The sequence below is a fragment of the Somniosus microcephalus genome, chromosome 7 (genome assembly GCF_052327205.1).
Source record: "Somniosus microcephalus isolate GS21.2 chromosome 7, FLI_Smic_1.0, whole genome shotgun sequence".
Classification (NCBI taxonomy): Eukaryota; Metazoa; Chordata; class Chondrichthyes; order Squaliformes; family Somniosidae; genus Somniosus; species Somniosus microcephalus.
This window is the reverse complement of record NC_140993.1, coordinates 273,565,812-273,593,698: the sequence shown is the minus strand read 5'-3', so window position 1 is coordinate 273,593,698 and position 27,887 is coordinate 273,565,812. Positions and strand designations below refer to the sequence as shown.

The window sequence follows — 27,887 nt, the reverse complement described above, 5'->3', positions numbered from 1 at the left end:
TAACAATACACAACGGTCCCACATGCCAGTCTACCAGAAAATATACCAGTGTCAGAACACTGGGCGGTATTATCCTCCCGTGTACATAAAACTAAAAGGAAAATGCTGATTCCAGGTGAACTGGACTGTAGTATCTTTCCCAGATAAACTGCAAAAAGTACCATTTCTGCAGATCATGGTATCACTAATTTGAAAACTTATTTGTACTTCATTGGCTGTAAAGCGCTTTGGGACCTCCTGGGGTCGTGAAAGGCGCTAAATAAATGCAATTTGGACTTCCATAGGATTTTAAATCAAAATGTGACAATTCTCGGTTTGTTTCTCCTTGCCCTTTCAGTTTTTTTGCGACATGGTGATCTTGACACTGGGGAAGCATTATTTTTGCAGCAGGAACATTCTCAAGTTGAGGATTGTTTTTGCACTGTCAATAATAATAATGGGTTGCAAAAAGAGATGTTCCTGTTACCATACCCAGCGTTCTGTGTGTGGGAGACACAATCCTTTGGCTCGGCTTCTTCTGCCACCAGCCTGTTCCGCCGAGAGTCAGCGCGGCCGCGGTGCAGACAGACCGGGGTCGGTGCAGAGAGTCCCGGGGATCCGGTGCAGGGAGTCCCGGGGATCCGGTGCAGGGAGTCCCGGGGATCCGGTGCAGGGAGTCTGGGGTCGGTGCAGAGAGTCCCTGGGGTCGGTGCAGAGAGTCCCGGGGATCCGGTGCCCGGTGCAGAGTCTGGGGTCGGTGCAGAGTGTCTGGGGTCGGTGCAGAGAGTCCCGGGGATCAGGGGCGGTGCAGAGTCCCGGGGATCCGGTGCCCGGTGCAGAGTCCCGGGGTCGGTGCAGAGAGTCCCGGGGATCCGGTGCAGGGAGTCCCGGGGTCGGTGCAGAGAGTCCCGGGGATCCGGTGCAGAGTCTGGGGTCGGTGCAGAGAGTCCCGGGGATCAGGGGCGGTGCAGAGTCCCGGGGATCCGGTGCAGAGTCCCGGGGATCCGGTGCCCGGTGCAGAGTCTGGGGTCGGTGCAGAGAGTCCCGGAGATCAGGGGCAGTGCAGAGTCCCGGGGATCCGGTGCCCGGTGCAGAGTCTGGGGTCGGTGCAGAGAGTCCCGGAGATCAGGGGCAGTGCAGAGTCCCGGGGATCCGGGGTCCGCTTCAAAGCCTCAGAGCTGCAGCAGCGGCTGGCCGGCGCGGCCCGGGCCCGGTGATTGACAGCTGGGCCGATCCATTGAGAGCCGCGCGGTCCGGCCGCCCGAGGGTGGGATTTCCTCCTGGGTGTGAGGTGCACCGTGAGTGTGCAATGCAACGTGAGTGAGTGACTGCGTGCACCGTGAGTGTGCAACGTGACTGCGTGCGTGCACCGAGTGTGCAACGATCATTCGTGAGTGTGCAACGTGAGTGCGTGCGTGCAACGTGAGTGTGCAACGATCATTCGTGCGTGCAACGTGACTACGTACGTGCACCGTGAGTGTGCAACGTGCGTGCATTTGGCCGGGTTTTTTGTTGTTGCCGGCGGTGAGTCGGTGCTGCATTGCCATGGCGGCTCCCGGGGTGATCCACAGGCTGGAGGAGGCGGTAGTGAACAGGATCGCGGCCGGCGAGGTGATCCAGCGGCCTGCGAATGCCATTAAAGAAATGGTGGAGAACAGGTGGGTCCTGACTGGGAGCGAGCGAGTGTCCTTCCCTCCCCACACCCCCGGCGGTGCTCACTGACACTGTGCACAGGGCTGAAGTTCCCATTGCAACTCTGCACAGAGCAAAGGGACAGGGCTGAAGTTCCCACTGACACTCTGCACAGAGCAAAGGGACAGGGCTGAAGTTCCCACTGACACTCTGCACAGAGCAAAGGGACAGGGCTGAAGTTCCCACTGACACTCTGCACAGAGCAAAGGGACAGGGCTGAAGTTCCCACTGACACTCTGCACAGAGCAAAGGGACAGGGCTGAAGTTCCCACTGACACTCTGCACAGAGCAAAGGGACAGGGCTGAAGTTCCCACTGACACTGCACAGAGCAAAGGGACAGGGCTGAAGTTCCACCCATTCACATGCTTATTACTTTCAGCAGCCTCCTCCCTGAGGGAGATATTGCAACAGACCTGCCTCCTCTTGTGAGTGTCATTGCTGAATGGGTTAAAACACCAAACACAGAAATTGGATGTTTTCATTCTGAGATTAAACCTGTGGACTGTGAAACTGTTTGCAATTTGGGCCATTTATTTGTGTGTGGGTGTGCCTATTTTGTAAATCTATTTGTGTCAGTATTAAACTTCATCTTAACAACAGAAAATGCTGCAAACACTCAGCGGGTCAGGCAGCATCCGTGGAGAGAGCAAAACAGTTAACGTTTCAGCTTTGAGACCCTTCGCCAGAACTGGAAAAAGTTGGAGAAGTAACAGATTTTTAAGCAAGTGTGGGGCAGGGAGAGGGGGGAGGGGAGGAAAGAACAAAAGGGAAGGTCTGTGATAGGATGGAAGGCAGGAGAGATTAAGAGACATTAAGAGATGGTGCAAGGCAAGAGGAGGTGGTAATGGGACAAGTTAAGAAACAAAAGATGAGTCCAGATGAAGTGTAAATGGCAATGGCAGAATGATCAACAGCTGCATGTGAGAGAAAAAACATTTAAATAAAAAAATAGGGGCCGAGGTTATGATCTGAAATTGAACTTGATTTTGAGTCCAGAAGGCTGTAAAGTGCCTAATCGGAAGATGAGGTGCTGTTCCTCGAGTTTACGCTGAGCTTCCGTGGAACAATGCAAGAGGCCGAGGACGGTGAGGTCCGAGTGGGAGTGGAGCGGAGAATTAAAGTGACAGGCGACCGGAAGCTCGGGGTCACCCTTATGGACTGAACGGAGGTGTTCCGCAAAGCGGTCACCCAATCTGCATTTGGTCTCCCCAATGTAGAGGAGACCGCATCGTGAGCAGCGAATACAGTATACTAGATTGCAAGAAGTACAAGTAAATCGCTGTTTCACCTGGAAGGGGTGTTTGGGGACCTTCCCTTTTGTTCTTTCCTCCCCTCCTCCCTTTCCCTGCCCCTACACTTGCTTAAAAATCTGTTGCATCTCAAACTTTTTCTAGTTCTGAAAAAGGGTCTCAGACCTGAAATGTAAACTTTGTTTTTCTCTCTCCGCAGATGCTGCCTGACTTGCTGAGTATTTCCAGCATTTTCTGTTATTATTTCAGATTTCCAGCATCCGCAGTATTTTGCGATTGTATTAAACTTCATCTTCATCTGTCCACATACAAATTGACAATAGAAGTGTTATTTACCAGTAATACTGAGCAAGTTCTCCAGGGATCGGTGGTAGGAAAAATAATGGAATTCCTACTAAAGGAGAAAATAGAAGAACATCTAGAAACCAAAAATATAATAATGAATAGTCAGCATGGATTTCAAAAGGGAGTTTTCCTTGACCAATCTTGTTGAATTTTTTGAAGAGGTAACAGAGAGAGTGGACAATGGTAATGCAGTAGCTAATTTATCTAGATTTTCAAAAGGCCTTCGATAAGGTACCCCATAATAGACTGATGAACAAGGTCAGAGAATGCGGAGTCAGGGGATAAGCAGCAGAATGGATTGCTGGCTAGCTTCAGGACAGGAAGCAGAGAGTGGGAGTAAAGGGTAGCTATTCACAGTGGCAGAAGGTGGGTAGTGGTGTTCCACAAGGATCAGTGCTGGGACCACTGCTGTTCACAATTTACATTAACAATTTAGACTTTGGAATCAAAACACAATTTCTAAATTTGCGGATGACACCAAATTGGGGGGATAGTCAATACTGAGGAGGACTGCAACAAATTACAGGAGGACATTAATAAACTTGCAGAATGGGCATATAGTTGGCAAATGAAGTTCAACACAGATAAATATGAGGTGTTACATTTTGGTAGGAAGAATAGGGAGGTCACATCACTTGGAGGGTGCGAGTCTAGGTGGGGTAGACGAACAAAGGGATCTGGGAGTACAAATACACAAATCACTAAAAGTTGCGACAGGTTAGCAAGGCCATAAAAAAAGCAAACCAAGCACTCGGGTTTATTTCTAGAGGGATAGAATTGAAAAGTAGTGAAGTTATGCTAAACCTGTATTGAACCTTGGTTAGACCGCACTTAAGAGTACTGCGTACAGTTCTGGTCGCCATATTATAAAAAGGATATAGAGGCACTGGAGAGGGTGCAGAGAAGATTTACAAGGATGATACCAGAAATGCGAGGGTGTACGTATCAGGAAAGGATGAACAGGCTGGGTCTCTTTTCACTTGAAAGAAGGCTGAGGGGTGACCTAATAGAGGTCTTTAAAATTATGAAAGGTTTTGATAGAGTGGATACAGAGAGAGTGTTTCCACTTGTGGGGAAGAGCATAACTAGAGGCTATCAATATAAGATAGTCACCAAGAAATCCAATAGGGAATTCAGAAGAAACTTCTTTACCCAGAGAGTGGTGAGAATGTGGAACTCGCTACCACAGGGAGTGGTTGAAGCAAAAAATATAGATGCATTTAAGGGGAGGCTGGACAAGCATATGAGGGAGAAGGGAATAGAGGGTTACGCTGATAGAGTTAGATGAGGAAAGACGGGAGGAGGCTCGAGTGGAGCATAAACGCCGGCATGGACTGGTTGGGCCGAATGGCCTGTTTCTGTGCCGTATATCCGATGTAATCCTGTGTAATTTTTGTTAGTGTAGCGAGTCCAAATCAAATACTCAATGGGAATCTGTAATAGAGCTGTCGCCACACTCGTGAGGAAGACACTGATCGTTCCCAAGTCACAGGTGTTTGGGTTTTATCTGTATGCTGCAATCCCCACAGAGCCTCCTGACCATAATTAGTGAGATCAATGTTCTAAATGTATTCAAAAATAATGTTTTTTTGATTTAACTACATCTAGTAACCAGAGCAGGTTTCCCCACTCATATATTCAGTGGAGCTATTCATTCACTTGCATAATCCCTCCCACAAAAAGGAAGTGTGAATTCTTCCTGTGACTGGCTAAAAGTTTCATTTAGTAGATTCTCGATTTGTCAAGTCCCAAAGACAAACTCTGAAGATGCCCCCAAAACAAGAGGATCCTGATGTTGCAGCTTTTATTACTGGGTTCGCTGGTGAGCCATTTACAATATTGAAGATGCTGTTTGCCCAAACAAATAGGCATCTTCACCACAAGAATCCTCCTCAATCGCCTCCTCCCAGTGGCTAAAGAGCTCCTTCCAGAGTCGCAATGGGGCACAATGGACATGATCTTCACCGCACGTCAACTACAAGAGGCCTTTGACACCGTCAACCATGAGGGATTATGGAGTGTCCTCAAATTCGGCTGCCCTCAAAAGTTTGTCACCATCCTCCGCCTGCTTCACGACGACATGCAAGCCGTGATCCTGACCAACGGTCCTACCACAGACCCAATTCACGTACGAACCGGGGTCAAGCAAGGCTGTGTCATCGCACCAACGCTCTTCTCAATCTTCCTTGCTGCAATGCTCCATCTCACCCTCCGTAAGCTCCCCGCTGGAGTGGAGCTAACAGAACAAACGGGAAACTGTTCAACCTCCGTCGCCTCCAGTCCAGATCCAAGGTCGTCCCATCCTCTGTCGTCGAATTACAGTATGCAGACGATGCTTGCGTCTGCGCTCACTCGGAGGTCGAACTCCAAACCATCATCAACACCGAAGCGTACGAGAGCATGGGCCTTACAGTAAACATCCGTAAGACAAAGGTCCTCTACCAACCTGCCCCGCCACACAGTACTGCCCCCCCCCCCGATTATCAAAATCCACGATAAGGCCTTGGTCAACGTGGACCACTTTCCATACCTCGGGAGCCTACTGTCAACAAGGGCAGACATCGATGACGAAGTCCAACGCCGCCTTCAGTGTGCCAGTGCAGCCTTTGGTCGCCTGAGGAAGAGAGTGTTTGAAGACCAGGACCTCAAACCCGGCACTAAGCTCATGGTCTACAGAGCAGCAGTGATACCCGCCCTCCTGTATGCCTCAGAGACATGGACCATGTACAGCGGGCACCTCAAAGCACTGGAGAGGTACCACCAACGCCGCCTCCGCAAATCCTGCAAATCCGTTGGCAGGATAGGCGCACCAACGTCAGTGTTCTCGCTCAGGCCAACATCCCCAGCATCGAAGTTTTGACCACGTTCAATCAGTTCCGATGGACGGGTCACATTGTCCACATGCCCGATACGAGACTCCCAAAACAAGCGCTCTACTCGGCGCCCCAGCATGGCAAGAGAGCCCCAGGTGGGCAGAGGAAACGCTTCAAGGACACCCTCAAAGCCTCCTTGAAAAAGTGTAACATCCCCACCGACACCTGGGAATTCCTGGCCCAAAACCGCACAAAGTGGAGGAGAAGCATCCGGGAAGGCGCCGATCGCCTCGAGTCTCTTCGCCGGGAGCAAGCGGAAGCCAAGCGCAAGGAGCGCACGTCAACCCAAGCACCCCACCCACCCGCCCCTTCAACCACCGTCTGCCCCACCTGTGACAGAGACTGTAGGTCCCGCATTGGACTCATCAGTCACCTGAGAACTCATTTTTAATGTGGAAGCAAGTCATCCTCGGTTCCAAGGAACTGCCTAAGAAGAAGATTGTAAACAACCCCACAGGATGTTTGTGTTGGAATTAAATGACATGACTGATGTGTTCCAAACACCTTGAATGAGTTGTTAGTTCTCCGTCCAAGGATTTTGGCAGCAATCAACCCTATCAAGGTCTTCCTGTACTAACCTGCCGCTCTGCCTTTTCCTGAGGTATCTATACATCAGCCAGATGTGTATTGTCTGCAGCCTGCAGCAACTGTTCACAGCACACACAGGGATAACACTGGTTACTGCGAACAGCAAGAAAGAATCCATCCCAGACAAAAGTGACCATTTTTGTCATGAGCCATTCGAAACACTAGAGATGGAGTTGGAAATAGGGATTTTAAACAGCAGCAACCACAACTTGTATTTATATAGCGTCTTTTATCATAATAAAATGTCCCAAGGCACTTCACAGGAGTATTAAAAGACAAAAAAATTTGACACCGAGCCACATAAGGAGAAATTAGGGCAGGTGACCAAAAGCTTGGTCAAAGAGGTAGGTTTTAAGGAGCATCTTAAAGGAGGAAAAAGAGGTAGCGAGGCAGAGAGGTTTAGGCAGGGAATTCCAGAGCTTAGGGCCTAGGCAACAGAAGGCACGGCCACCAATGGTGGAGCGATTATAATCAGGGATGCTCAAGAGGTCAGAATTAGAGGAGCGTAGATATCTCGTGGGGCTGGAGGAGATTACAGAGATAGGGAGGGGCGAGGCCATGGAGGGATTTGAAAACAAGGTTGAGAATTTTGAAACCGAGGCGTTGCTTAACCGGGAGCCAATGTAGGTCAGCGAGCACAGGGGTGATGGGTGAACGGGACTCGGTGAGAGTTGGGACACGGGCAGCCGAGTTTTGGATGACCTCAAGTTTACGTAAGGTGGAATGTGGGAGGCCAGCCAGGAGTGCGTTGGAATAGTCAAGTCTAGCGGTAACAAAGGAACGGATGAGGGTTTCAGCAGCGGATGAGCTGAGGCAAGGGTGGAGACAGGCGATGTTACGGAGGTGGAAATAGGTGGTCTTAGTTATACTGCGGATATGTGGTCGGAAGCTCATTTCAGGGTCAAATATGACAGCAAGGTTGCGAACAGTGTGGTTCAGCCTCAGACAGATGTTAGGGAGAGGGTGGAGTCGGTGGCTCGGGAATGGAGTTTGTGGCGGGGATCAAAACAATGGCTTCGGTCTTCCCAATATTTAACTGGAGAAAATTTCTGCTCATCCAGAACTGGATGTCGGACAAGCAGTCTGACAATTCAGAGACCGTGGAGGGGTCGAGAGAAGCGGTAGTGAGGTAGAGCAAACAACCGCACAAGCTTGTGAACGCTGCCACTGCTGTGAGATTTGCTCCACGATATAAATGGGGTAGATTCCACAGCGTCAGGAACCCTAGGATAATTACAAAACCAGTTCTCTCATAAGTAGGGGGAGTCAATCTGAGATATTTGCTTACTTGTACCTTGCATCAGTGATAGTCGCGACTTTTGTCTTAGTCTGGTAAACGGTTCAGTAACTCGCTTGTATTTTCTGAGTCTTCAGATGTATTCTACAAAATTACTTTGGTCTTGAATTAACTAATTATCTTCAGTGCGATGTGATAACAGGGTCATTTTCTGTTGACAGTTTGGATGCTAAATCTACAAATATTCAAGTCACTGTAAAGGATGGTGGGCTGAAGTTGATTCAGATCCAGGATAATGGGACCGGTGTCCGGGTAAGAACTCTTAACAAGTAGGCCAAAGAATCTTGCAACTGTTTATGGGCTGCTGGCATGACATTTCACAAGCCTTACATAAAGATGCCAGGGCTGTATACTAGCGGCAATGTGTATCTTGAAAGCAACACAAGGACCCAGGTCAGGGTGGGGACGCAGCATTGATTGCAGTACTAATTAGAACAGCGTGACAGCTGCCTCACCCCACCCACTCTAATCAGCGTAATTACTGTAATAGCAGTTAGTTTCTGGTTGGACATTAGATGGTTCATGAAGTGACCTGAGACTCCCTGAAGTAATAGTACTTCAGCAAGAAGATGCGATACACTTCAAACTGATTGGCAAACACGGGGTGTCCAAACCCTTTTGTGTCCATGGGCCGTGTAGAAAGTTTAAATCCTTGCTCCGTGTTTCTCAAGTTGCTAATACCGTGAGGCAGCAGAGCTAAGACTAGCCTTTACCGAACATCCAGGCCCACCAAATTCAGACAGCATTAACCAGCGAATAAGACATAAGTGCATAGGACTTCCGTTGTTTGCGCTTCAGGGGCTAGATTGCCAGTGCTCAATGTCCACACCTGGTCCATGGCCTGTGGTTTGGACACCCTTGGGTTAACTGGCTATCACATTGTGAGAAGGTCTCCAGTGACTGATTTCCATAAGTAATGGAACAATCATTGCTGTGCTCTTTTCTCCAGTTTTGCCTCTATATTTTGTCAAGATTATGGAACAGTTCCTGCAGATTGGAGGGTGGCAAATGTAACCCCACTATTTAAAAAAGGAGGGAGAGAGAAAACAGGGAACTACAGAGTGGTTAGCCTAACATCAGTAGTAGGGAAAATGCTAGAGTATTATAAAGGATGTGATAACAGGACACTTAGAACATTTCAACAGGATTAGGCGAAGTCAGCATGGATTTATGAAAGGGAAATCGTGTTTGACAAACCTACTGGAGTTTGTTGAGGGGGTAACTGGTAGAATAGATAAGGGAGAACCAGTGGATGTGGTGTATTTGGATTTTCAGAAAGCCTTTGATAAAGTCCCACATAAGAGGTTAGTGTGCAAAATTAAAGCACATGGGATTGGGGTAATATACTGGCATGGATTGAAAATTGGTTAACAGACAGGAAACAGTAGGAATAAATGGGTCTTTTTCGGGGTGGCAGGCGGTGACTAGTGGGGTACCGCAGGGATCAGTGCTTGGACCCCAGCTATTCACAATGGCCCAGAAATTCGGGTCTCCACGGGTGAGTACGCATGGGGTACTCACCCGTAAGCCCAATGGAAGTGCCGGTTTCCTGCATGCGCGGGAAACCGGCACTTCCGTTCCCCTGAAAGAAGGGGTTCAGAGTTCGAACGCGTGCGCGGGAGAGGCAGCGCGTGCGCATGGAACTTACATTTTTTTTGCAGGTTTTCCCGGGAGGGTAAGTCTCCAGAAGTTAGACATTTAAAAAGCAGTCGTAAGGCCTGCTTTTTCCAAGGTAAGTGGTGAATTAATTAAAATTAAAACATTTTTTCCACAGGTTTATTATTTTTAAATACTTTAAAGAAAGGTAAGTTTATTTTTAGCCCCGTTAGAAAATAAAATTATTTTTTTCAAAAATTTAAATTATTGTTTAAAATAGTTATTTCATGTAATTTATAGTTTATTTTAAAAATGTGATTTAAAAAAAAAAATTATTTGAAGATTTAGTGATGTTTTGAGGCCGTAGTATTTATAAGTTTTGACAGCCCTTCCTGTCAAACTTATGAATGGAGCATTCCCTGCTACCATTGGCTCTCCGTGGCCCACGTGATCCCAGGGGACGCACTGAACTAACTGCGCCCCTGGGATACGCAAGCACTGCGCGCCGGCAGCTGGACCAGGCCCAGGATCGGAATTCCATGCGGGCCCCACAGCTCAATGGCTGGCGCGCTAGGTAAGTGCAGGTCGGGGGCTTGCTCCCGCGGGAAGCCCCCGACCTGAATTTCTGGGCCAATATATATTAATGATTTGGATGAGGGAACCAAATGTAATATTTCCAAGTTTGCTGACGGCGTGAAACTAGGTGGGGTTGTGAGGAGGATGCAAAGAGGCTTCAAAGCGATTTAGACAAGTTGAGTGAGTGGGCAAATACATGGCAGATGCAGTATATAACGTGGATAAATGTGAAGTTATCCAATTCGGTAGGAAAAACAGAAAGGTAGAATATTATTTAAATGGTGCTAGATTGGGAAATGCTGATGTACAGAGGGACCTGGGTGTCCTTGTACACCAGTCACTGAAAGCAAACATGCAGGCAGGTGCAGCAAGCAGTTAGGAAGGCAAATGGTATGTTGGCCTTCATTGCAAGAGGATTTGAGTACAGGAGCAAGGATGTCTTACTACAGTTAACATAGAAGATAGGAGCAGGAGTAGGCCATTCGGCCCCTCAAGCCTGCTCCGCCATTCAATGCGATCATGGCTGATCATCCAAATTCAGTACCCGGTCCCTGCTTTCTCCCCATACCCCTTGATCCGTTTAGCCTTAAGAAATATATCCAACTCCTTCTTGAATATATTTAATGTATTGGCCTCTACTGCCTTCTGTGGTAGAGAATTCCACAGGTTCACCACTCTCTGGGTGAAGAAATTCCTCCTCATTTCTGTCCTAAATGGCCTACCCCTTATCCTTAGACTGTGACCCCTGGTTCTGGACTCCCCGACCATCGGGAACATCCTTCCTGCATCTAGTCTGTCCAGTCCTATACTTCTTAGGCAGTCCCTCGGAATTGAGGATGACTTGCTTCCACATTATAAATGAGTTCTCAGGTGACTGATGAGTCCAATGCGGGACCTACAGTCTTTGTCACAGGTGGGGCAGACGGTGGCTGAAGGGGCGGGTGGGTGGGGTGCTTGGGTTGACTTGCGCTTGGCTTCCGCTTGCTCCCGGCGAAGAGACTCGAGGTGTTCGGCGCCCTCCCGGATGCTTCTCCTCCACTTTGTGCGGTCTTGGGCCAGGGATTCCCAGGTGTCGGTGGGGATGTTACACTTTTTCAAGGAGACTTTGAAGGTGTCCTTGAAGCGTTTCCTCTGCCCACCTGGGGCTCTCTTGCCATGCCGGAGCTCCGAGTAGAGCGTTTGTTTTGGGAGTCTCGCATCGGGCAATGTGACCCGTCCATCGGAGCTGATTGAGCGTGGTCAGAGCTTCGATGCTGGGGATGTTGGCCTGAGCAAGAACACTGGCCTATCCTGCCAATGGATTTGCAGGATCTTGCGGAGGCAGCGTTGGTGGTACCTCTCCAGTGCTTTGAGGTGCCTGCTGTACATGGTCCATGTCTCTGAGGCATACAGCAGGGCGGGTATCACTGCTGCCCTGTAGACCATGAGCTTAGTGCCGGGTTTGAGGCCCTGGTCTTCAAACACTGGCGAAGTCCAGCACCACCTTCGGTGTGCCAGTGCAGCCTTCGGTCGCCTGAGGAAGAGAGTGTTTGAAGACCAGGACCTCAAACCCGGCAAACAGTTATACAGGGCCTTGGTGAGACCACACCTGGAGTACTGTGTGCAGTTTTGGTCTCCTTACCTAAGAAAGGATATACTTGCCATAGAGGGAGTGCAGCGAAGGTTCATCAGACTGATCCTGGGATGGCAGGACTGTCGTATGAGGAGAGATTGGGTCGACTAGGCCTGTATTCACTAGAGTTTAGAAGAATGAGAGGGGATCTCATTGAAGCGTATAAAATTCTGACAGGGCTAGACAGACTGGATGCAAGGAGGATGTTTCCCCTGGCTGTGGGGTCTAGAATGAGGGGTCTCAGGATACGGGGTAGGACATTTAGGACTGAGATGAGGAGAAGTTTCTTCACTCAGAGGGTGGTGAACCTGTGGAATTCTCCACCACAGAAGGCTGTGGAGGCCAAGTCACTGAATATATTTAAGAAGGAGATAGATAGATTTCTAGACACAAAAGGCATCAAGGGGTATGGGGAGAGAGCGGGAATATGGTATTGAGATAGAGGATCAGCCATGATCATATTGAATGGCGGAGCAGGCTCGAAGGGCCGAATGGCCGACTCCTGCTCCTAGTTTTCTATGTTTCTAAACATTTCCCATTTAAAATACATGTTGGCTTCAGGAGATAGTATAACTGTTGACTGCACGTTCCAGGTTCAGGCAAATATTTGCCACCTCTCCCCCACCAAACCTAGCTTACCAGCACGGCCCTTGACCTGCGTCTTGAAGCAATATAACTTTGTCACTTCTGCAACCATAAAAACAATGGTTTCCTGATGCCTCCATTATAATCAATTATGTGCCTATCAAATCTACACAAGGGCAGGACAGAAATATTTACTGGCTTACTATTGTGAGAATCCCCCCTTTTCGGTACCTCCATTATTCCATATGATTCAATGTTGACCCGTATTGGCAGCAATACCTTTTACTTAAGCAGCAGTTTACAAGGTATAATGAATAGTTATACTACCCCGTTATATCTTGGGTGAAAGAAAGAGTTCTCTGCACTCTCTGACTCGTGCCCCAGGCCCGTCTCCGCCTCCGAGTGTCTCCCCGAATTTACCGAACTCGACTCCACAATCTTCTACATTTACACACTGCTCGGGTTCCTTTCTTGTACTGTTACTTTCAATTCATACCGATGGAGCTTCCCTGGACCATCCCTGGACCTTCCCCGGACCATCCCTGGACCATCCTTGGACCTTCCCTGGACCTTCCCTGGACCATCCCTGGACCTATCACTGGTTGACACTCAACCTTCCTTTCTCCATAGGGTCTCTCGTGTCACCTGACCGTACCCAGTCCTTCCCTTTTTTTTTGTATTTTTCTACAGCAGTTAAAATACTTCAAGAAGCTTGGTTGACACGCTGGCGCCTTCCCTATCTATCTAGTTTTGATGTCATTATCAGTCTAGTTCTTGCTACCCAGCCTTCTGAGTCAGAAGGTTGTGGGTTCAAATCCCACTCCAGAGACTTGAGCACATAAATCTAGGCTGACACTCCCAGTGCAGTGCTGAGGGAGTGCTGCACTGTCGGAGGTGCCGTTAAACCGAGGCCCCGTCTGCTCTCTCAGGTGGACGTAAAAGATCCCATGGCACTATTTCGAAGAAGAGCAGGGGAGTTATCCCCGGTGTCCTGGTCAATACTTATCCCTCAATCAACATCACTAAAAAAAACAGATTACCTGGCCGTTATCACATTGCTGTTTGCTGTATGCAAATTGGCTGCCGTGTTTCCCACATTACAGCAGTGACTACACTTCAAAAAATACTTCATTGGCTGTAAAGCGCTTTGAGACGTCTGGTGGTCGTGAAAGGCGCTATAGAAATGCAAGTCTTTCTTTTCCAAGATCCTGCTGCAATATTTCAATGTACCTTCGTTCAGTTATTTCCCGTCTACCCTTCTGCTAAGCCAGTTATGATTGTCTACATATATAAAAACAAGTATTAATAAGCAACAAGACTATAATCTTAAACTATTGCAGGACCAATATCTATTAAAACCTACATCACTGACTACATTTTTTTTCTAATCTTTTGGCCCCCAAATATTACTTTTTTCATTTCCTTTTCTTGTATTTTCCAGCTCTTGATTGCTTTATTTTTTGTAATCATTCATTTCCTGTTTTCACTCTTTTATGTTCACTTCAGGTTTTCTCTCTTTTTGTAAACTGCCAGTTTCCCCCCCCCCCCCCCACTTCCCTCGTCCAGCCTGGTCCCTAATTTGCCCCAGAAGCTACTGAGGAAGTAAATGGGGACGGCTGCACAGTTTTAGCCATCCAGATGGCTGTTGTATAGGACAGCTTCATAAGTAGAATTCCTGCTTTTTTTCCATTTCCTGCTTTTTTCCCCGTTCTGACAGAGGGTCATCGACCTGAACCGTTAACTCTGTTTCTCTCTCCACAGATGCTGCCTGACCTGCTGAGTTTTTCCAGCATTTTCTGTTGTTATTTCATAAATAGAGGTATTGAGTACAAAAGTAGAGAAGTTATGCTGAACCTTTATAAAGCGCTGGTTTGGCCACAACTGGAGTATTGTGTCCAGTTCTGGTCACCACGCTTTAGGAAGGATGTGAAGGCCCTTGAGAGGGTGCAGAGGAGATTTACTAGAATGGTTCCAGGGATGGGGGATCTTAGCTACAAAGACAGGTTGGAGAAGCTGGATTTGTTTTCATTAGAGCAAAGGAGGTTGCGGGGTGATTTGATAGAGGTGTACAAGATTATGACGGGTTTGGATAGGCTAGACAGGGAAAGGCTGTTCCCACTAGTTGATGGTACAAGGACTAGGGGACACAGATTTAAGGTTTGGGGCAAGAGATACAGGGGGGATGTGAGAAAAAACTTTTTCATGCAGTGAGTGGTGAGGACCTGGAACTCGCTGCTGATGGAAGCGGAGACACTCGGGGCTGGATTTTCATTCAGAAGTCGGGAAGGAGGCGGGACTACAACTTTCAGGTTTTAGTCCCGCCTCCATCGAGATGTGGCCAATCCGCGCGATTTTCACTTGATTGACCTTGTTGAGCCCGCCCAGCGGGCTCAGCAGGCCAATTAAGGGCCACCCGGCAACAGGTGACGTCACAGACTGAAATTTCATCTGTCAAGACGTGTTGACAGATGAAATATCAGTGTTTCACAGCTGTTTGAAGCTGTCAAACACTGACAGTCTTACTTCTAACCTGAGTCCTTGTACGCAGACTCAGTTAGAAATCTCTCCTGCACAGAAAGCTGCAGGCTGTCACTTTTGACAGATCGCTGCCATTCTGCTTTCTGTGCCGGTGAGATGAGGGACTCCCGAAACCTAGAGGAAGGAAGGCTGAAAAGGTAAGTACAGGTAATTTAAACTTCTTTACACACTTTAGACACACCAAACACACTTACCTTTGCACTCATGCACCCATCACTCACCTGAACACCGACATCTCGACCCCTCCAAGTCCTTCAACCCGACGGCCCGACTCCTCTAACTTGGCGTGGTTTGGAGCCGCCGGGAATCCCACACAACAACCTTCAAAATAGGGATTAGGCTAAAAACTGCCTGTTAACAGGCAGTTAATTGGCACTAATCCCTTCCCGCCACGGATAGGCGGGTCCCAGTGCGGGGCGGGTACCCGCCTCCTTTGAAACTGGCATGGAGGCAGGTTTTGGGCGGGATGGTGTCGGGACCCCCAAATTCGGGATTTTGGCCCCCCGCACACCTAAAAGCCCGCCTCACGGCACACTGAAAATCGACCCCTCAATGTTTTCAAGGGGAGACTGGATCGGCACTTGAGGGAAATAAACTTGCAGGGCTACGGGGATAGAGCGGGGGAATGGGACTGACTGGATTGCTCTACAGAGAGCCGGCACGGACTCGATGGGCCGAATGGCCTCCTTCTGTGCCATTATGACTCTATGGGGGGAAAATTGGGTCACGCCCCCTTTAGGGCACTAACTTCGCCCCCCCCCCTCAAAAAAAAATTAGCACCCCCCACACCCAAAATTCACTGGAAGCGCCCCGCCTCCCTCTTGGGGAGCCGTGGTACTGCAGGTCTTCCTCCCCTTATTAAAGGGGAGAGGCCTAGCGCAGCGCGACCCGGGGCCCAGCTGGGCCGCCAGGGATCGGGAGTGCTGGCACAAAAGCCCGACGCTCAAGAGGAGTGCCGGGCTCACGGAGAGCAGCCGGCACCCCGCGGGGGGGGGGAGGCTTCACGGGGGCCGGGGACAACAATGGGGGCAGGTACTGGCAGGTGGCCGGCAACAAAAATGGCCGCCCGGCACCTCCCCTTTACCTAGCGCCGCCCCGGCCGCAGGTCGGCCCCCCCCCCCTGACCCTGGCCGACATGGCGTCCGGCGGTAAGTCAGGGGGCGCTACCGAAGATCGCAGCCGGGGCGCTGCGCATGGCGATGACGGTGCTAATGATTACCGCTGCTGCTAACCTCCCGCTGAATTTCGCGGGAGGCGTTGGCGGCGCCGCGCCCAGGCGCTGGTTGCTTTGCGCCCTCTTAGAGCGCTAACGGGGCGCAAATCGACTACATTTTTCCCCCTATGACTGACTCTATGACAGTATTAAGGATAAATTTCCGATACCACTGAGCGCCATCACTGGTGCAATGGTCCTGGTATAAGCTTAGTTTGAGCATTTTTCTAAGACTGTTAATTGCTGATGCTGGTGTTCACATCCATTGTCAGTAGCTATAAAGGTAAACAAATGGAACCAAGTTTACATGGTGTTATATTAGTAATTAACAGGTGATTTGTAAATGGGCAAAAAGAAATCAATTTACAATCATTTGGGGGAGTGTTTTACAATTTTAAAAAGTTGATTATTGTAGCTTTAAAAAGGCAAACGGCATGCTGTGCGACAGAATAGAACAGGATCGCACCCATAGTCCTTTGTACAGCGATTTCTAATCTCAACCACGAGGAGTTGTAGAATGCATTCCAAATGGGTTCCGAAAAGGACAGAAAGAAAGTCAGTGGCTCAATTCCTCTGGGCTGTTTTATTCTGCCTTATATCTTAGTCTGCCCTCTTGGGCTGGAAGGTTGCCCTGGCACAGTGACGGAAAGAAGGGAATCGTTTGTAAAAAGATGGAACGCACAACATAGAGGACCTTTAGTGTAAAGGAACAAGCAAAGCTGCTCACAGATAGATGCAAGGAGACGGTCTCCGGGCTCGGAAGGGGGAGATCAGGAGGAGTGACGGAAAGGTTGGTCAGAGCGATGAGAAGATTTTTAAAGTTTGCGAGAGAGGCAGAAAGGTTTAGGGGAGGGAGTTTGAAAGTGGAGCCAAGGCAGCTGAATATAAGATGGTTGCGAGGTGGTTCTTGCCATGTTGATAGCATAGTCTTGTGACACCTTGTAGAGCTACCTGGTTGGCCCAGAAGTCTCTCTCAGTTTTGTCTAGTACAGTTTACTAAACAGTTTTTCCAGATGTCAACACAATGGCCCAGAAATTCGGCTCTCCACGGGTGAGTACGCACGGGGTACTCACCCGTAGGCCCAATGGAAGTGCCGGTTTCCTGCATGCACTGCGCATGCGTGGGAAACCGGCACTTCCGATCCTCTGAACGAAGGGGTTCAGAGGTCGAACGCGCGCGCAGGAGAGGCTGCGCGTGCGCTTTGAACTTAGGTTTTTTTTGCAGGTTTTCCTGGGATCGTAAGCCTGCAGTATTTAGAAATGTAAAAAGCAGGCGCAAGGCCTGCTTTTTACAAGGTAAGTGGTCAATTAATTAAAATTAAAACATTTTTTCCACAGGTTTATTATTTTTAAATACTTTAAAGCAAGGTAAGTTTATTTTTAGCCCCGTTAGAATATAAAATTACTTTTTTCAAAAATTTAAATTATTGTTTAAAATAGTTATTTAATGTAATTTATAGTTTATTTAAAAAGTGTGATTTAAAAAAAAAAAATTATTTGAAGGTTTACTGCTATTTTGGGGCCGTAGTATTCATAAGTTTTGACAGCTCTTCCTGTCAATCTTATGAATGGAGCATTCCCTGCTCCGATTGGCTGCCCATGGCTCACGTGATCCCAGGGGATGCATCGCACTAACTACGCCCCTGGGACACACAAGCACTGTGCGCCGGCAGCTGGGCCAGGCCCCAGAGCGGAATTCCACGGGGCCCTACAGCTCAACTGCCGGCGCGCAAGGTAAGTGCAGGTCGGGGGCTTGCACCCGCGGGAAGCCCCCGACCCGAATTTCTGGGCCAATGTGTTTTTCATTGATTTTCCCCTTCCCAACTTGTCTTTCATTCATAAATAGAAGGAAGATTTGGAAATACTTTGTGAAAGATTTACTACAAGCAAGCTACAGAAATTTGAAGATCTCACTAGCATTGCTACTTACGGATTTAGAGGCGAGGTATGTGTGGAACTTGATCATTCTTCTATTATTATTATAAATTTGAAAACTATTATTGTTGTAATGTAGAGCAAGAACAAGTAAAGTGTGGAATGGAGAAGGCCACCCGGACCATCAAATTCATTCCCCAATGTCCCATGGACAACCTGCACTTTCATGGCCTCCTCTTAACATTCTTAACTTTGCTGAGACCAAACTCTGAAGAAGCCAAAGCTTCACATGTATGCAGTGTTCCATACAAAGTGCCTCTTAGTGCTCCATAAACTATTTAATCAACTGTGCCAAAATTTATTCTGTCAAACTCGATATCTCGTTTTTAGCCAGATTTTCATCCAATTTCGTTTAAAACAGTTAATTGAATTAGCACTGAGCAATTTGAAAAGTAGTCTATTAGACAAAGCCCCCACTTGGGGACGAGGTGGGGGAGTTGGAATTCCTGCGGACCTCCAGCCCAGGGCGAGGCTTGACTATTTCGTTACGTTCCCTAATCTTGCAATCAAGATTTATTTAATACAGGTTTCTCCAATCAGTGAAATCCCCTCGCCCCCGCCCAGTCACAACCTTGTGATTGAACCAATGGCTTTATGTTAAGCAATTACATACTACCACTGAGATCATTTTTAATGTCTCCATTTTACCTCTGAGATGTTGAAATCCACCACGAATGTTGCATTTTGATTTCCAACAGTTGGCAATTATTACTTTGTTACTTTTTCTCTTCAATAATTTCTTTCCAAATGGCTTCTGCCACCTTGTCTTTTGCAGTTATATCCACCATTTTGACATTATCCGTGGCTATATCCACTATTTTGACATTATCCATGGTTATATCCACTATTTTGACATTATCCGTGGTTATATCCACCATTTTGACATTATCCATGGTTATATCCACCATTTTGACATTATCCATGGTTATATCCACTATTTTGACATTATCCATGGTTATATCCACCATTTTGACATTATCCGTGGTTATATCCACCATTTTGACATTATCCGTGGTTATATCCACCATTTTGACATTATCCGTGGTTATATCCACCATTTTGACATTATCCATGTTTATATCCACCATTTTGACATTATCCGTGGTTATATCCACCATTTTGACATTATCCGTGGTTATATCCACCATTTTGACATTATCCGTGGTTATATCCACCATTTTGACATTATCCGTGGTTATATCCACCATTTTGACATTATCCGTGGTTATATCCACCATTTTGACATTATCCGTGGTTATATCCACCATTTTGACATTATCCGTGGTTATATCCACCATTTTGACATTATCCGTGGTTATAGCCACCATTTTGACATTATCCGTGTTTATATCCACCATTTTGACATTATCCGTGGTTATATCCACCATTTTGACATTATCCGTGTTTATATCCACCATTTTGACATTATCCGTGGTTATATCCACCATTTTGACATTATCCGTGGTTATATCCACCATTTTGACATTATCCGTGGTTATATCCACCATTTTGACATTATCCGTGGTTATTTCCACCATTTTGACATTATCCGTGGTTATATCCACCATTTTGACATTATCCGTGGTTATATCCACCATTTTGACATTATCCGTGGTTATATCCACCATTTTGACATTATCCGTGGTTATATCCACCATTTTGACATTATCCGTGGTTATATCCACCATTTTGACATTATCCGTGTTTATATCCACCATTTTGACATTATCCATGTTTATATCCACCATTTTGACATTATCCGTGGTTATATCCACCATTTTGACATTATCCGTGGTTATATCTGTAAAGTCTGTGGGTTGTGCAGTTAATAAATACACAGACTTCAGAAGTAACAAACAAAACAGGTCTTTACTATTCGAAGGTCCGGGCGAATCTGCCCCAGCAATCCTGCTACAACACTTATATACTGGTGTGGTCACTATCGGTATTACAGTATACAGAAGCCAAACAAATAGTGCCACACCTAAAGTAGTTCCCTTAAAGGTGAACGGTTACATTCAATAGTTCCCGTAAAGATAGACGGGTACATACACTACAATCCTCCCTTTTTAGCTTATTACTTACAGAGTCCCCGTTAAACATACATATCTTCAACTTCCTATGAAACAAATTACAGATATAATCTCGGTGGAGTCAATGTCATATAAAACAATTTACAAATATAATCTCGGTGGAAACAGTTCACAGGTTCAGTCTCTGCGGAAACAGTTCATAGATTCAGTCTCTGATCTTGACTCGTTCCGAACAACATTTCTTTGGTGTAGCCGGATTACCTGGCTAGCGTGACTCCTCCATAGCCTTTTTCTTGACGTAACAGCTTGAACCTTCGTCCTGTTGAACCAGCAGTGCGGACTTTTACAACCAACTGGCTGTCTTGACATTTTCCAGTTTTTCAACTAATTTAGCTCCTTTCGTAATGTCCCGCCTGGAATGGTAGAAGTGCTAATATTTTAGACAGTTATTATCTTCTGCTTCTTCTTTTTCTTTTCTGCCTTTTTGAAACTCTCGGAGCTCCTTTCTCGGCTGCCAGCTGTAGCGCCACCAACTCTCTATGTTCCTTAGACCTTAAGTGCTTCCTCCGGATTTCAGCACTTTGAGAGTTTTCATCACAAGCTGGGCAGACCACATCCTCGTAATATTCAGTGTCACTCAACAGGTCATGGTAATATTCGGGTTCGTCCTGAGTTAGGCCAGCGAGAGAGACTTCTTCTTCCTCCTCACCCGTCTGGACGTTAGCTGACGGTGGTTCCTTCCCTAAACATCTTTCTTGAAAAGCCTTCTTCATGCATTCATATTCATCCCGCTCTTCCTGGGTTATCTGCCATTCCTTCACGACGGACCTCATTTGTGAGTTCAATACCTTCCCTTCCATCGGTAATTGCGTTATCAGGCTATTTAACCCTTCTACTGAAGTAACGGTTTCCACATTCTTCTGTTCACCTTGACGTGATTCAACGTACTTTTGGCATCCTTGTAAAATTTGTGTTGCCACCTCAGCTATCTCCGTGACCTTTGAGAGCTCCGAACTCGTTCCCCCTGAAGATTGAAGCTCGTGTTCAGATTGTTCCCCTTGCAGAGTCTTGTCCTTCAGCATATGAAGGAGTTGGCTGACCGTTAACTCTTCCCTGGGAACACGGTGGATCAGAGTCTTCTCCATTTCCTCCACCTCTTTCTCCAATACTTCCACCTTACGTTCCTCTTGAACTTTGGCTTTCAGCGCTCGGAAAAGTTGCGCCCTGATGCTCTCTAGTTCATGTTCAGGGACCATTCTTACAGTGTCCTGTTCTTCCACTGAAAGGATTCCCAGTTGAATCTGTTCTTCAAGTTGTTGAACCTCGGTCATTTCTGCCTCATATTTGTCTTGGGTGTCCTTCAATGTTTTTATAAGTTCTTGGACATCCTGTCTTTCATGCTCTGCCATGAATTTCACCTCTAATTCTCATCTATGGATGGAGCTCCTACCGATGAGTCTGTCTTGGCCTTGAGCTCATCAAGAATTTCCTGCAGCCTTTGGACTTCTTGCTCATGTTCAACCTTTAGTTGTTCATATGCTTCTACTGAAACTAGCTTTTCGGAGGCTGCCGAGTTAACCCCCTCCAGAATTGTAGCCTGGGCCTGTTCATACTGTTCTTTCAACTTCTCACACTCTGCTTGTAAGGAGTCGTAGAGAAGAACTGGAATAAAATCCTGGCTCCCTGAAGATTCCTCTTCCTTTGGTTCATTCTGTAAATATTCTAGTTCCTGAACAGCATCAGGGGAATGTGATTGGTATTTCACCACGATGGCTCTATGGTCGCTCTCTGCTTGAGCTAGCTGTCTCTGTAGTCTTTCCAGGTTCTCCCATTCGGTGTCCCAGAACCTTTCCATATTTTTCATCTCTTGTACGAGACGGTCACTCAACTGTTCTAATTGTTGTCGTACTTTGACATAAGTTTGCGTCCGAGCTCGGTGTCCTTCCGTCATGGATGAATCCTTTGCTTGAACAGGCTCAGAATTCTCTGTCAACCTGGAGTTCTGCTCTGCAGCTTTATTCTTCTTGGTACCATAAGTCCTTCTGCATGTCTTCGTTTTCTTTCCCATCGTCGGCAAGTCCCTTTTAGCCTTGTCTTCCATATTCGACTTGGTCTTATCATCATCCATTTCAGAATCTGAGCTAATAGCTTGCACCGAGTCCTCCCTCATTATGGCTTTTAGGTAATGCCATTCCATGTCTATTTTCTTAATCCACTCCCGTCCTAGAAGTGGTGGTCCTCCCTCAGGTAATACGTACAAGTTCATTCTTGGGTGTTCTTTACCCCTATCTCTCACCTTGACTCTTATTTTCCCCACGGGGTATACGTTATGCCCCGTGTATGTCTGTAATACGAACTTGGTATTTCTTAAAGGTATGTGAGAGAATAGCCGGTGGTAGTCCCTTCGGTTGATGACTGATAGAGCTGATCCAGTGTCCAGCTCTATTCTTACTTGGACTCCAGCTATTTTTAGTATGACCCAGATGGCCTGTAGATCCGTTTCTTTACCCACATTGTGGATTCTCAGCCTACCCAGCTCCTGGTTGTTTGGGTCTGAGTCTGAATTCTGTTCGTCTGAACTCTTCTCAGCCACCTTGTGTACCTTCTTGTACTTTTCTTGTGGTGGCTTCCTTTGATTATTGGTCTTTTTCCCGGACCGGCATACCTTCGCGATGTGACCCAGTTTGCCACATTTCCTACACTCTTGGTTCTTAAACCAGCATTGAGTCTGGTCATGCGTTGCCTTCCCACAACGGTAGCATTTTGTTGTGCTTGAAGTAATTTGGTCCACCCCGAGTGCCGCCGCCTTTAGTTGCATTTCCGCCGTTCCTTTCGCTGCGGCTTCGTGCGATGCAGCTATAAGGACAGCCCTGTCCAGTGTGAGGTCGTTCTCTTCCAGTAGTCGCTTCTGCGTCCCTTCTTTGGACAATCCGCATACGAACTTGTCCCGCAGCGCTTCTGTCAGATTCCCTCCGAACTGGCAGTATTTCGCTAGCCTACGCAGTTCGACCAAGTATTCCGCATTGCTTTCGTCTTTCTTCTGCGTTCTTGCGTAGAATTTGAATCGTTCAGCCAGCATCAGCGGTGTGGGGTTCAAGTGGTCCTTCAGCACAGCCACAATCTCTTCGAAGGTCTGATCCGCTGGTTTATTTGGTGCTATTAGATGCTTCAAGAGCCCGTATGTTTTTGCCCCCATCGAGTTTAGCAATGTTATCGCCTTGTCGTCTTCCTCTATTTTGTTGGCTTCGCAATAGATCTCTATGCGTTCCACGTACGTGGCCCAGTCTTCTATTTCAGAATTAAAGTCGTTAATATTCCCTCGCTTAGGCATTTTTCTTCCCTTGGGAGCAGCACCAGTATTTCTTTAAGTATTCTTATTTATTTGTTTGTTTCTAAGATGGCGGTTTTCCCGCGAAATCGGCGGTTTCCCGCTCTTTCCTTCTCTCCCCGCCCACTTCAATGGCGGTATGTCAATCAAGATGGCGGTTTTCCCGCGAAAATGGCGGTTTCCCGCTCTTCCTTTCTCGCCCCGCCCACTTCAATGGCGGTTTCCTGCTTCTGGCGTCTTCTCCGCCTAATGGCGGCTTCCCGCGTTTCTTCCCGGTGGAAGGGGTACGCTTCCCCCACAGCGGACAGGTTCAGCCGCTGGCTGGCTTCCGCACAGCTCCCCTTACTCGGCTATGTCTTTTCCTCCCGCCCGCACGGCTCTACCGGCGCTGGGTACACCCCGTTAACGGAGGACAGTTCAGCCGCTGGACTGGCTCTCGCGCAGTCTCTCTCTCCGTACCCGGCTCTGTCGCTCTCTCACCCGCACGTTCGGTGCTACCGGCCCTGGGTACCCCGTTGGTGGAGAACAGTTCAGCCGTTGGACTGGCTCTCGCGCAGTCTCTCATCCCGTTTTCGGCTGTGTCTCTCACCCACTCCCGCACGTTCGGTTTTGCCGGCTCTGAGTACCCCGTTGGTGGAGAACAGCTCAGCCGCTGGACTGGCTCCTCGCAGTCTCTCTCTCCGCACCCGGCTCTCACCCGCACGGTTCCCGTTCGCCTCCCCAGCCCTCTCGCAGACCGGTGTTTCCCTCCCCGGCTGCGGCTGGGTTTCTCCTCCTGCGCCTACTCGCAGGCTCAGCGCTTCGTGGCTGCGGTCGCTGCCCGGATTTTTCCCGCCGATCACGGTCCGGCTGTCACCCGACGCCGTTGGACCCGACTTTTGGCCGGCACAGCTCCCCCTCGACCGAGGTCGAGTGCTCTGCCCTTGATATTCTCTACACCTTCCCCTACTCACAGTCTCTTCGGCCGCCTTGTTCCCTGCTGATCGGCTCACTCCGCACCGTGGTAGAAGGGTAGTCAGTGCCTGTTGCAGACGGAAGCTTTTGTTGCTAAAGTCTTCCACCTTTCTCCTGCTGCAGCCTCGTGTTTTCTTCCAGCAGCACGACGAGGGCGGTTGCCTCTCTTCGACGCTCTTCTTGCTTTGGTAATCTTGCCGCAGGGTACGATCGGACTCGTCGCCACTGTAAAGTCTGTGGGTTGTGCAGTTAATAAATACACAGACTTCAGAAGTAACAAACAAAACAGGTCTTTACTATTCGAAGGTCCGGGCGAATCTGCCCCAGCAATCCTGCTACAACACTTATATACTGGTGTGGTCACTATCGGTATTACAGTATACAGAAGCCAAACAAATAGTGCCACACCTAAAGTAGTTCCCTTAAAGGTGAACGGTTACATTCAATAGTTCCCTTAAAGATAGACGGGTACATACACTACAATATCCACCATTTTGACACTATCCGTGGTTATATCCACCATTTTGACATTATCCATGTTTATATCCACCATTTTGACATTATCCGTGGTTATTTCCACCATTTTGACATTATCCGTGGTTATATCCACCATTTTGACATTATCCGTGGTTATATCCACCATTTTGACATTATCCGTGGTTATATCCACCATTTTGACATTATCCGTGGTTATATCCACCATTTTGACATTATCCGTGGTTATATCCACCATTTTGACATTATCCGTGGTTATATCCACCATTTTGACATTATCCGTGGTTATTTCCACCATTTTGACACTATCCGTGGTTATATCCACCATTTTGACATTATCCGTGGTTATATCCACCATTTTGACATTATGGCTGCCCTTCCACTGTTGTATCCACCCATCTACTATTTTGACGTTATAGCCACCCTTGCCAGCATTGCCACTTGTCCACCTAACTTATTGGGTCTGTGTTTATAAACCATGTAAATTTAGTTCACGTTTGAACAGCGAGCCAATTTTTTTGTCAAACACCTTTGGAATTGTACAGCTAGCGACAGGAAGAATTTATCCTTGATCTAGCTGTGCAGGGTCTGCTGTCTGGCATTTTATAAATGTTTTCTTATTTTTGAGGAAATGTTGTTTTGAAGGGAAGAGTAATTTGGAGGAAGCGTTACTTCTGCATTTGGCTATAATTTGTGTGTGTGTGTGGCCACCTTAAGTATAGGTTTCTAACATAGAAACATAGAAGATAGGAGCAGGAGTAGGCCATTCGGCCCCCCGAGCCCGCTCCGCCATTTAATGAGATCATGGCTGATCATCCAAACTCAGTACCCTGTCCCTGCTTTCTCCCCATATCCCTTGATCCCTTTAGCCTTAAGAAATATATCCAACTCCTTCTTGAATATATTTAATGAATTGGCCTCTACTGCCTTCTGTGGTAGAGAATTCCACAGGTTCACCACTCTCTGGGTGAAGAAATTCCTCCTCATCTCAGTCCTTAATGGCTTACCCCTTATCCTTAGACTGTGACCCCTGGTTCTGGACTCCCCCGCCATCGGGAACATCCTTACTGCATCTAGTCTGTCCAGTCCTGTTAGAATTTTATAAATTTCAATGAGATCCCCTGTCATTCTTCTAAACTCTGCCTTGTCAGAGGTTGACATGTTAAACTGAGACACCGCCTGCCTGCTCTGGTGGATGTAAAAGGTCCCATGGCATTATTCAGAGATGAGTTTTCTCGGTGTGCTGGCCAGCATCATTCCCTCAACCAGTGCCACCAAAAACAGACTAACTTGGTCCTGAAAATTGGCACATCAGAATTAATTCAGTGGTTGTGAAGCACTTTGGGACATCCTGAAGATACGATAAAACATTATAAAAATGCACGTTATTTTTTCCTTTCGCAGTGTTTGCTGTAAGTTATTCCTCTGGGCCCTCCCTCTGGTATCACTTCTCTGAGAAAGAACCAGCTGTTTTACAGACTTCACGATGTCAGCTGAACAACAGCAGCCTTCATCTCGGTATTATCGATCTGATGGGCCGAAGAATTCTCAGGCTGATGCTGAGTTAGCCCAGCTCACCAGGTGGAGGGAGCCGGGCAGACCCTCGGCCCATTTTTAGCAGGCCTTTGCAGCTACTTCTAAACCCTTGGCCCAATTTTTTTTTTCTCGATCTCTTTGTTCTGCCCCCTGGTCTAGGTCAAGTGTTGGCAGTCACTGGTAGTAACTGGGTCAAGTCGAGGCCTGCAATTCTTCTATTTGAAGAAGGGGACGAAAGTAGCTAAGGGTCCAGTCTCGAATGTTAACACTCTTAACCTGAAAAGGAAAGTAGGACAGGAAACTCTTTGGTATCCGGGACCGATGGGACTGGGATGGTGCCGGTTGATTAAAAATTCCGGATAATGGAGAGGGTTATCTACCGAGGCTATTTTTAACAAACAAAGAGTCAGACTTTCCATGGATATGTTGCCTGGCCTGCTGAGTTTTTCCAGCATTTTCTGTTGTTATACTGAGTTTGGATGATCAGCCATGATCTCATTGAATGGCGGAGCAGGCTCGAGGGGCCGAATGGCCTACTCCTGCTCCTATCTTCTATGTTTCTATGTTACTCCTGTTATTGAGGTGTTCTGACTTCCAACAGCGCCAAGAAGCCGAGTAGTGGCAGTTTGGAGAACTACCTCCACTGACTAACTCGGCCACTGCGGGAGACTCGGACTCGGCAACATTGCCGGTTATTGAGGTGTTGTTTTCGGAGCGAGAATTTTGCCGGTTAATAGAGAATTCCGGATATTTAGGTGCCGTTTAAACGAGAGTTTCCTGTATAATTAAGTGGTTGGCATCAAAATGAGTTAAATGTAATAAAAAACCTGCTGTGGCATTTAATCTGCCACAGAACTTAAGTATCTTTAGTCTATTACAGTACTTGATTTATCTGTTCAAAGTCATGAATGGGGTTTGATAGAGTAAATAAAAGGAACTGTTCCTGGGGGCAGAAGGGTCGGTAACCAGAGGGCACAGATTGAAAGTGATTGGCAAAAGCACCAGAGGCGACATGAGGGGAAACTATTTTACGCAGCGAATGGTTAGGATCTGGAATGCGCTGCCTGATAGGGCGGTGGGTACAGATTCAATAGCAGCCTTCAAAAGGGAATTGGATAAAGACTTCAGAAGGAAGAAAATTTACAGGGCTGTGGGGAACGAGCGGGGGAGTGGGATTAATTGGAAAGTTCTAACAAAGAGCCAGCACATGGGCCAAATGGCCTCCTTCTGTGCTGTATCATTCTATGATTCTATCATCTGCAATACTTGGTGATTCGATTAATGCCACATTTAAGAAAAGGTCATGTTCACCCTCCTTTCTGAAAGTGGTACTCTGCATCCTTGCATTGCGTTTACATCGCAGCCCGGGTCTCGGGAGAGCGAGTTAACTCCACTGCTTTCCTGCATTTACCTTTCTAATATCCAGCACGTCTTCTGGTAAACAAGCTGCACTGTGGGGGG

The 27,887-nt window shown here is 47.4% G+C and overlaps 1 protein-coding gene across 3 annotated transcripts in view; it reads left to right on the top strand.

Moving 5' to 3' along the window:
• The first annotated feature begins 1,333 nt into the window (after nucleotides 1-1,333).
• Nucleotides 1,334-27,887, top strand: part of mlh1 (mutL homolog 1, colon cancer, nonpolyposis type 2 (E. coli)) — a 91,273-nt gene continuing 64,719 nt past the window's right edge. Inside the window, exons 1-3 of one of the 3 annotated variants that reach the window (XM_085993812.1) lie at nucleotides 1,334-1,637; nucleotides 8,187-8,277; nucleotides 17,992-18,090. In XM_085993812.1, the coding sequence (XP_085849938.1) occupies nucleotides 1,525-1,637; nucleotides 8,187-8,277; nucleotides 17,992-18,090 (303 nt within the window). In that variant the 5' untranslated portion in view covers nucleotides 1,334-1,524. Of the gene's footprint in view, nucleotides 1,638-8,186; nucleotides 8,278-17,991; nucleotides 18,091-27,887 lie in introns of those variants that run through there. The other 2 variants (XM_085993811.1, XM_085993813.1) reach the window with 2 other exon arrangements.